General features: G+C 44.6%; 1 protein-coding gene across 1 annotated transcript in view; it reads right to left on the reverse strand.

The window, feature by feature from the left end:
* PLPPR1 (phospholipid phosphatase related 1) overlaps positions 1–10,029 on the reverse strand; it is a 65,608-nt gene extending 55,579 nt beyond the window's left edge. The window contains exon 1 of the mRNA XM_068423536.1: positions 9,967–10,029. Within this exon, the coding sequence (XP_068279637.1) occupies positions 9,967–10,029 (63 nt within the window). The remainder of the gene's footprint in view (positions 1–9,966) is intronic.
* Between the last annotated feature and the right edge of the window lie 215 nt (positions 10,030–10,244).

The following is a 10,244-nucleotide window of genomic DNA, read 5'->3' on the forward strand; positions in this document are numbered from 1 at the left end:
GGTTGCCTGGGAGAAGAGGCCGACTCCCACTCTGCTACAACCTCCCTTCAGGTTGTTGTAGACTGCAATAAGGTCACCTCTGAGCCTTCTCTTCTCCAGGCTAAACAACCCCAGAAACATACAGTGTAATTTCTCTAGAAAGCTCTACTTTATTTTATTTGTTGCCACGTTCTGCTGCATTCATAATAACTTTATTTATTTTGTGTTACTCAGGTGCTGGTAACTGGATTATCCATTTGTGCTTTGGAGGGAGAAGATACAACAATTTAGAAGCTACTTGCTTCCCTCACAAGGGCACCAAAACATTCTGTCAGCAGCTTGGGGATGTTCCAGGTTGGTGCCACGCCTTAGGTTTGTAAAGGAAGCACAAGACTTGGCAGACTGATTCCTAAAGCTGGTCTTTAAACTCTGTTGGAATTTCTAGAGAGCAGAAAATGCCAACATTCTTTAAAAGCTAAATTGCTTGTACGAATCTGTTTGCAGTAAGACTGATCTTGATTTCTTCATCCTTGTAACGTTGCTGAAACACAACCCTCCTTTTCAATGTCTGCTGGAGTGGCTGGTCAGGAGCCAGAAGCCAAGTCATGATGAAACTGAACCTGATGCTTAAAGAGACTTCACCTACAATGATGTCCAAATTTTCATGTATCTATCTGAGCAAATAAATAGCTCAACATTGTGTGCTTGGGTGAGAAAATACGAAAATCCCTCAGGTCTTTGAAGTATGCAAACAAACATAGAAAAAGTAATACATCAACTGCTCTACCATAATCTGCAAGAAAGATAAAAATCTAAGCACACTTCTGAAAGGAGAGAAAAAGTCAGCAGTAATTTTCACTGATAATATCACTCTGTTCCCATAGGGAGACAGCGGCCCGTCTTACATTTTGTGTCATATGCATTTTTAAGTTGCTATCTATTTTAAGCCTAATTAAAGGTGCCCATTCATTGCTGGAAATACCTTCCATCTTAGAAGGCTTCAAACATGGCTTGTAGAGTTCTGCACATGTAACACAGAAACCTTGCATGAATGGCACCTGGTTTTACAATCAATTTTCTTAAAATCTCTATACAATCAATTCTGATTACTAGTTTTTCTAGCAGTAATCTACTAAAGCTATGGGGTTTTTTAACTTACAAACTGGCAAAATGCATTTCTACTTAAAAAACAAAGCAAATTCAATCTCAGTAACTGCTGTGTAATTAAAAAGACACAATTCCTTCTCTTACAAACCTGGTTATATAGACCAACATATTATAAAAGGAAGCAGTTCTCAAAAGTGTTGGCTACTTATGGATGCAAGCTAGAGCACAGGAAGGTCAACCTCAACATGAGGAAGAACTTCTTTACTGTAAGGGTGACAGAGCACCGGAACAGGCTCCCCAGAGAGGTTGTGGAGTCTCCTTCTCTGGAGACTTCCAAGCCCCATCTGGATGCGTTCCTGTGTGACCTGCCCTAGATTGGTCCTGCCCTGGCAGGGGTTGGACTCGATGATCTCCAGAGGTCCCTTCCAACCCCTGACATTCTATGATTCTATGATTCTATGATGCTACTTTCAGGGCACAGTGAAACAGATGAAGCAATATGTTCACAACATTTTTCTCTACTACCGTATACATTTTTTTTGTTACTCATAAAGACAAATGATTTTTGGTATCTTTACTCTCTTCTTTGAAAACCGCACTGAATTCATTGCTGCAAACCCTAAGATGTTATTCAGGCTGACAAAGGGATTATTTGCAATGGGAAATTTTCAGGATAAAGAGGGAGGATACAAAATAGGCTTCACGTGTCTGCAAGCAACAATACAATCCTTCTTGCATTTATGTTTTAAAGAAAAATGCAGTAAAGCAGCTAATCCCTCTTGGGCAGCCCCTTAATGTTAATTTCAAAATGTCCTCAAGAAGCTAAGGAGAATCAAATAGCGGTCTGCTTTTTTCCAGAGCGCCCATTTGGCCACGAGTGTTCTGTGCTTTTCGTCTAATTGTGAAGCACCTAGAAGGATTATCTTTTCAAAAAAAATAAGCTTTAGTTTATAGTCAGGTAATATGAAAGCTGCCTAGCAATTCAACAAAACGAATCCAACATTCAGGAGACACCTATTCACTGAGACTAAGCCAATTTTACGATATGGAGTTATCCAGTCATCTGGAACAAAGGAGGTGCGTGGCGGAGAGACAAAGCAAGCAGACAATAAGGGATGACTGGCAAATGGGGAACATAAAAGAGACATTTAGAAAAGAGCAACAAGAGAAACAGATACGTACGCCAAGTGAATAAAATGAGAAGCCATGAATCCCAAGGAAAAGGAGTGACCAAAGCACAGGGATTGTGCAAAAGCATCACCCCGCTACAAGAGGAGCTCCTCCGAACTCGTGCAGCATCTGTCAGCATCGATTCACACGGCCGGTCTAACGAGCAGATCTAATGACAGGCAGTTTATACACCACCAGCACGCGACACGTCCCGCGGGGCGTTCTGTCCTCGCAGCATCCCAACGGAGGGACGTTACCTTGCCAAAATTAAAACCTATATTTTGAGTTATTGCAGTCTACAACTACCTGAAGGGAGGCTGTAGCGCAGTGGGAGTTGGCCTCTTCTCCCAGGCAACTGGAGATAGGACAAGAGGATACAGCCTCAAGCTTCGCCAGGGGAGGTTCAGGTTGGACATTAGGAAGCATTTCTTCTCAGCAAGGGTCATTAGCCATTGGAAGGGGCTGCCCAGGGAGGTGGTAGAGTCACCATCTCTGGAGGGGTTTAAGAAAAGCCTGGCCATGGCACTTAGTGCCCTGGTCTAGTTGACATGGTGGTGTCAGGGCAATGGTTGGACTCGATGATCCCAGAGGGCTCTTCCAACCTGGTTGATTCTGTGATTCTGTGAATATCCAAAAGTGTGATCCTATGTTCATATGTCCTTTATACAATTTTAACCATATCATTAAATCTCTCATGCAATCAGCAAGTTTTTGTTATGAGAGCAGTGACTTTTTTTTTAAAAGAAACACAAGTAGAAAGTCACTCCCAATACGTTCTATGCCCCTTACAAATATTGGTTTGGTGTCCAAAGCACACAGAAAAAGACATTTCACTCTCCCTAAACACTGCTCAGAATCAGAGGGCACCAGCCAGTACACCCAAATGTGCAAAACCTTTTGAGTTTCCGGAACACTTGAACAAAAAATTAGAAATAAAGAAGTGCCACATATGTCATGGCTGTTCTAAATTCAGTTATTTTTCATAGCTCCCTAAACCCTGCTGTGACGCTGATGACAAACAGGAGTTCAAGAGGCACTCGTCTCACTCACACAAATGATTTCAGTATTGCAGAAATGCTCCTGCTGAACAGTAGTTCAGCTGTTGGCTTGACTACATGAAATGCAGGCAGGAAAATGTATGCAGGCAGAGAAAGAAGAATGCTTTCTGTCTGTGCTTCTGTAAATTGAAACTTTTTTTTTTTAATTATGTTTGAACTGATATTTGAAGATGATTCAATCTGCCCAAAAGTAAAATAGCAAAAAGCAAAGGAAAATTTATCCCACTGACTAGAAACAGAGATCCTATGAGGCTGTAACATACCTACAGTTCAAATCAAAGTTTGCATCAGAACAGATGTAAGACTAGAGCTTTGTATTTTGCAGGATTTTTCATTTTATTCATGGGGGGAAGGGGAGAAGATTTTTCTTACAAAATCTTCAGTTCTTTACAATGCACTATATATCGAGCTGCCAAGAAGAAACAGTTTCCACTCTGCCTAAAAAAGCTTTCCTGAGGGCCGAACAATGGATTTAGCACGAAAAAGCAGGATCTTCAGATTACAGAATTTGAAAGACGTCCAATGTTTTGAGTTTTAATGGTGTTGCTTATTTGAGTCTGCCCCTACTACCTTGTCAATGTCAGGATTATGATAATCCACAATAAAGCACAATGTGGCACATACATCAGTCATATTAAAGTCACTTGGTGTTCAGTAGCTCTTTGATCAGTTTAAGACAATTCAATTAACTCTGGTGCCAGAAAACTGCAGTGTTTTCATGTGCAAAGACACACCTCAGATGCGCCTGACTCCTTTAGAAGTAACTGTACTTGAAAATAAGTCCTCAGATAACTCACACCCTGAAACAACTCAAGCCCTCAAACCAGGACTTCCAGCGTGAGGAGGAGGAAAAAGTAAGCAGAAAGTGCCACATCAGCATAAATTCGGGAGTAAATTTATCCTTTCATTATCGAGAGCCATTACAGTCACAACTGCTGTTGCCTCAGAAGAGGTGAGAGGGTTTTCTTTGGAGGAAGAAGAAGAAGTGTTGCTTGCTTATTGCTTCTTTAAAAACTACCACCCAAACAGACACAACGGCTCAAAAGCTGTTCACAGCTTTCCCCCTGAAGTCACATGTGGTTGTGGGGATGCTCTTTACTCATAGTATGTAGCTGTCCTTCCAACATCTATTAGAAAATTCTGGGCAAGAACAACCCCATGTATGAGTACAAGTTGGGGACAGACCTGTTGGAGAGCAGCGTAGGGGAAAGGGACCTGGGGGTCCTAGTGGACAACAGGATGACCATGAGCCAGCAGTGTGCCCTTGTGGCCAAGAAGGCCAATGGCATCCTGGGGTGTATTAGAAGGGGGGTGGTTAGCAGGTCAAGAGAGGTTCTCCTCCCCCTCTACTCTGCCCTGGTGAGGCCGCATCTGGAATATTGTGTCCAGTTCTGGGCCCCTCAGTTCAACAAGGACAGGGAACTGCTAGAGAGAGTCCAGCGCAGAGCCACAAAGATCATGAAGGGGGTGGAACATCTCCCTTATGAGGAGAGGCTGAGGGAGCTGGGTCTCTTTAGCTTGGAGAAGAGGAGACTGAGGGGTGACCTCATTAATGTTTATAAATATGTAAAGGGCAAGTGTCATGAGGATGGAGCCAGGCTCTTCTCAGTGACATCCCTTGACAGGACAAGGGGCAATGGGTGCAAGCTGGAACACAGGAGGTTCCACATAAATATGAGGAAAAACTTCTTTACGGTGAGGGTGACCGAACACTGGAACAGGCTGCCCAGAGAGGTTGTGGAGTCTCCTTCTCTGGAGACATTCAAAACCCGCCTGGACGCGTTCCTGTGTGATATGGTCTAGGTAATCCTGCTCCGGCAGGGGGATTGGACTAGATGATCTTTCGAGGTCCCTTCCAATCCCCAACATTCTGTGACTCTGAAAACGCAATTACCGCACCGCATTACACTTCCTGTCACTAATGATGAGCACCAAACACCCTGCAAAAGCAAGTAAAATCACTTTGACCCACTAAATTCAAAGCCAGACTGTACTCAGCTCCCCTACACCCCTCTAGCATGAGCTCTGTCCTAGAAAGCTAACACCCAAAATGGGATGGAGAAAGACACAGAAAGACCACAGTGCATGGAAAGCACTGCTAGATCGAGACCTTGGACTTGCTCACCGGTTCCCTAGGAAGAGAACTGGGATTCACCAGGCATTGCACTTCGCCCACTTCGACACCTGATGTTGGCCAGATCTGAGGTACCACAGCTGTTCTGACAATTTATTCCCTGCCTGCAGAAAACTGGGCCACCGTGTACAAAACACACCTCCGCCAGTTGTGATTTTACCTTTCCCCACCTTCAACCAGCTTGAAGGATGTCAGAGAGCCAGGGGAAGTGCTCACCAAGCCTCTTTCCATCACTTGTCAGCAGTCCTGGCTGACCAGGAAGGTCCCAGGGGACTGGAAATTAGCAAATGTGACGCCCATCTACAAGAAGGGCCAGAAGGAGGATCCATGGAACTACAGGCCGGTCAGTCTGACCTCGGTGCCAAGGAGGGTTATGGAGCAGATCATGTTAAGTGCCATCATGGGGCATGTACATGACAACCAGGCGATCAGGCCCAGCCAGCACAGGTTTATGAAAGGCAGGTCCTGCTGGACTAACCTGATCTCCTTCTGTGACCAGGTGACCCACTTACTGGATGAGGGAGAGGCTGTGGATGTTGTGTACCAGGAGTTTAGTAAAGCTTTTGACACCATCTCCCACAGCATTCTCCTGGAGAAACTGGCTGCTCATGGCTTGGACGGGTGGACGCTTTGCTGGGTAAAAAACTGGCTGGATGGATGGGCCCAAAGAGTTGTGGAGAATAAAGTTAAATCCAGGTGGTGGCCAGTGGCCAGTGGTGTTCCTCAGGGCTCAGTACTGGGGCCAGTTCTCTTCAATATCTTTATCAATGATCTGGACGAGGGGATCGAGTGCACCCTCACTAAGTTCACAGACAACACCAAGCTGGGCAGGAGTGTTGATCTGCTGGAGGGCAGGAGGCTCTGCAGAGGGGTCTGGACAGGTTGGATCGATGGGCTGAGGCCACTGTATGAGGTTCACCAAGGCCAAGTGTCGGGTCCTGCACTTGGGGCACAACAACCCCCCAAAACAATTCTATGATAGCACTCCTTGGACCAAACCTTGCAAAGCAGGGTTGCAAAATAATGAGACAGATGTGCTGAAGCATCAGTAAAGATGTTTCTGACAGCACTCTGTCACACACGTCACAGCAGGTGAAGGAGGGGGGAGATGCTCCACAAATGGCTTTGGCAACAGATGCCACTTTAAGTCAGAAGTATGTGAAAAAGGAAGAATACCTGAGAAATTTTTTCGAGTCATCCCAGATGCTGCTTCTCCTACTTTCTCTCATGCTTGCCTACAATCCATAAGACCACTTTAGTGATCAGCCCTGGCCATCAACAAACCACCAAACAGGCTGCTGCACACTGTTTGCATTTGCTGGGATAAAGCCAGGGCACACCAACAGCTAGGAGCTCTACGGCCTTTGCTGCACACTCTAGGTCCATCATTGACTCCAAAGGGCTCTGGAAGCTACTGGAATAGGACATCCTGCTCTTTGCACTTCTACTCAACAACTGGTAGCAGCTAGCAGCATCAGCACGCATGGGCCAGGTACTCAACGGTCTGTACACAGCTGAAAGCAGTGGCACATCTCAGCTGAATGAGGAACCAAACCGGTCACGTCTTGTTGAGATCCCATCTCATCTCTTACATGTAAACCAAGGCTGGGTGAGAGCCTCCTGAAGGCTCCTGTCACTGGTGCTGGCTGCAAGCAATGCTGCAAAGGCGGGCAGGGAAAAGGAGACTATTAGTCTCCTGTACATCCTAATTAATTGCTTATGTGTTTAACAAAATGTGATCTACCAAATCTTCATAGACATTTGGTGACAAATGCCAGACTGAGATACCTCTTCTAAGACAATAAAAAAACATCTAGAAAGCTGCCTGCATTATTTGGGAGAGGGACTCAGATTTGATAAGTGGCTAAAAATTAGTTTAATGATTCCTTATTTAGCCCTTAAATCTACTCATAATGTGACAGTGTTTCTAATTAGAGACCGAAAATGCTGATTTAACATTTCTGTCGTTACAGATCAGACATCACATGCTATCTCTGTATTATTAAAAACTTCGTACTTCGAACATAAAAAGGAATTTGTAGAGCCAGGCACAGGGCTTAAGTTTTTATAATGAGCCATTCATCTTCAGGTTGGGTTTCATAAGAACTAACTGCTACAAGTTAGTTGAATGTGAGGAAAATTAAATGGGAAAAAATGGAAATGTGAATAACCACTGAAATCATAAGTGTCACGTTTGCACAGACTGAAGCCTCAGAGGCATGGCAGTAGGAAAAGAAAAACACCCTCAATGTACCCTAAGATTTACAGGGACTTTTCAGACTACTATCAATCATCTCTGCATTGCCAGCAGGAAATTCGATTTCCTGTTGTTTAATGCTACAGTCCTTGACTTCAGTCTATGAATTTGTAGTTACAGTAGTGCTACATAAAAAAATCTATACTGTGGACAAAGAGGGGGAGAAATATATGTTTTCATCAAATGCAGCAGAGAGAACGTCTTTTCAGACACGACCCCTCTGCTTTTGGCCGATTTTTAATTTAAAATTGTGTTTTAATCAGCAAGGCAAGTGCAAGAAAGGACAAGGAAAATACCCTTACAGGGCAAGAAATTATTTTCTCTTCCTCCTGTAAAAAGATTTATTCTTATATTCGTGTCAGTCTTGTCTACAGGAAGGACAATTTATCTCTCTGTCATAGGCTGCCAGCCAGGCTCATCATTCATACATTCAGAGGACTAAAAATCTTCAGAGCTACTTGTTTAAGCAATAAATTTGAGACATCTCATCCCTGATGGTGTTTATTGGGTTTCTTCTGAGCTTATTGCTGTTTTTTCTCCATTTTTATCCCACTGCTGGGATAAAGCAGTGACCCATTTTCTCAGTCAGAACAGCCCCTTAGTTTCCCCAGGGAGCAGAGACAGAGATTCCCCAGGAAGCTGGACATCATGTCAGTGACAAATCCCTGTGAAGCACTGCAAGGCTCGGCCACCTTCCCACGGCTGTAGCTGGGAAGGCCCTGTGCCAAGCTTTACTCATGGTCTTATGATGCTTTTCCTCTGTCCTCACCTTCCAGCCAGTCAGATTCGTCCTGCAAGGAAGGCTCATTCAAGTCAAAAGGAAAACTACTACTTGCATCAGATTAAGCACCCAGGGATCATCTGCCTGTGTTTTGGGGGCCAAGCTGGTAGTAAAGTAGAGAGTGCATATAAGGGAACAGGATCTCCTGTCTGGAGAAGACGCTATGAGGAGTCCAACGTCATTAGACATTGGAAGGGGCTGCCCAGGGAGGTGGTGGAGTCACCATCTCTGGAGGGGTTTAAGAAAAGACTGGACATGGCACTTAGTGCCATGGTCTAGTTGACATGGTGGTGTCAGGGCAATGGTCGGACTCGATGATCCCAGAGGTCTCTTCCAACCTGATTGATTCTGTGATTCTGAGGGGACTCCAGGTGAGTAAGAGTTACAGAGGCCCTGGATGCCAGTGCATGCTCTTCCCATGTCCCTGGGGAAAGGTCATCTGGGAAGCAACCACTCACAGCGCCCATTACACCTACTGCTGCAGCACACTCAAACCTGTCCAAGGTTTCAGTGGAAATGGGGTAAGTCTTACACAAACCCAGCATTACAACTAGTCAGGTGACTGTTCTTAGTGCTTCTCTTGCGGAAGAGCACAAGTCGCCTCATAATTTGGGCCAAAGAGTGAGTATTGCATCCAAGCTACATCAGACAGGTGGCTCTGAAGATGGTCAGTCACAAGCTGTTATCTCCTTTTCACTTGATGGAAGCTTTCATCCTCCTTGGAAACCCAGAGTTGTCCCCCTTGCCAGGAAAACCATCCCAGCCTTATAAGCACCAGCTGGAACATTCATTGATTTGGATAACCAATGGTCTAGCAGTGCTAGGGTAAGTAAAAGAAGCACCACAAAAAAGCAATTCATATAGAGTAAAATAATAGGCCAATTAAAATAAAAACCTACCCTTAACAAAGACGTGGAGCCATACTCCATTGTGGGAACAACCACTCCTGTAACTTCACTGCTAGTCAATTGACAGCCCTTGTGCTCGCCAAGCTCCTTCATCACACTTAAAGGACAGGCATGCCTCATTTAAGAACTGAACAGAGCTCGGTGCTGCTTCCTACACCTACGAACCATTAGACTGTGAGATCAGATATTTCCTTAAACAAGGTCTAGTCCTTGTGCAGCAGCAAGATGGAGATCTGAGACAAAATGGGAAGATGAGCAACCACCTGCTGCTGACCACACCTGCAGCGACTGCCCGTTCTCTACCAAATACCACAGGACTAGCTGGCAAATTGGGTAGAGGCAAGTCTTGAAAGCACAGCATCTACTTGTTTTGCGTGCTTGCACCTAAGATCAGGCTAACTCATGCAGGGCTGCTTTCAGGGGGACTTGATGGCGCTGAGTACGAAGGCGGATATTCATGTTATTAAGGAAAAAAGCATTCCTCTTACAAACAAAATGGCCAACAAATGACTTAATTCCTGCAGGGCAAAGCTGCCTTCTGTGTAGGCTTGGCAACTGAATGCTGCACTCACCTCAACAAAGATGAAGCAGGGGATGATGGAATAACTTCTCTGGGTATTGTTTCCTAAAGCCATTTCTCATCACACTTCTTGGGGAGGCACTGTTCAAAACCTTATTATACTGAAAAAGAAAAGACAAAAGTATTTATTTCAGCATGTTTCACTTTTTTTGCAAACTCCATATTTAACACAATGAGGTTCATAACGTGGGGCACTGACATACCAGCCCAGGGACGCAGACTAAAAAGAACATCAAAGTCTAAATTGTGGTCATAGAAACTAAGCTGAGA

Source organism: Nyctibius grandis, chromosome Z (assembly GCF_013368605.1).
Source record: "Nyctibius grandis isolate bNycGra1 chromosome Z, bNycGra1.pri, whole genome shotgun sequence".
Classification (NCBI taxonomy): Eukaryota; Metazoa; Chordata; class Aves; order Nyctibiiformes; family Nyctibiidae; genus Nyctibius; species Nyctibius grandis.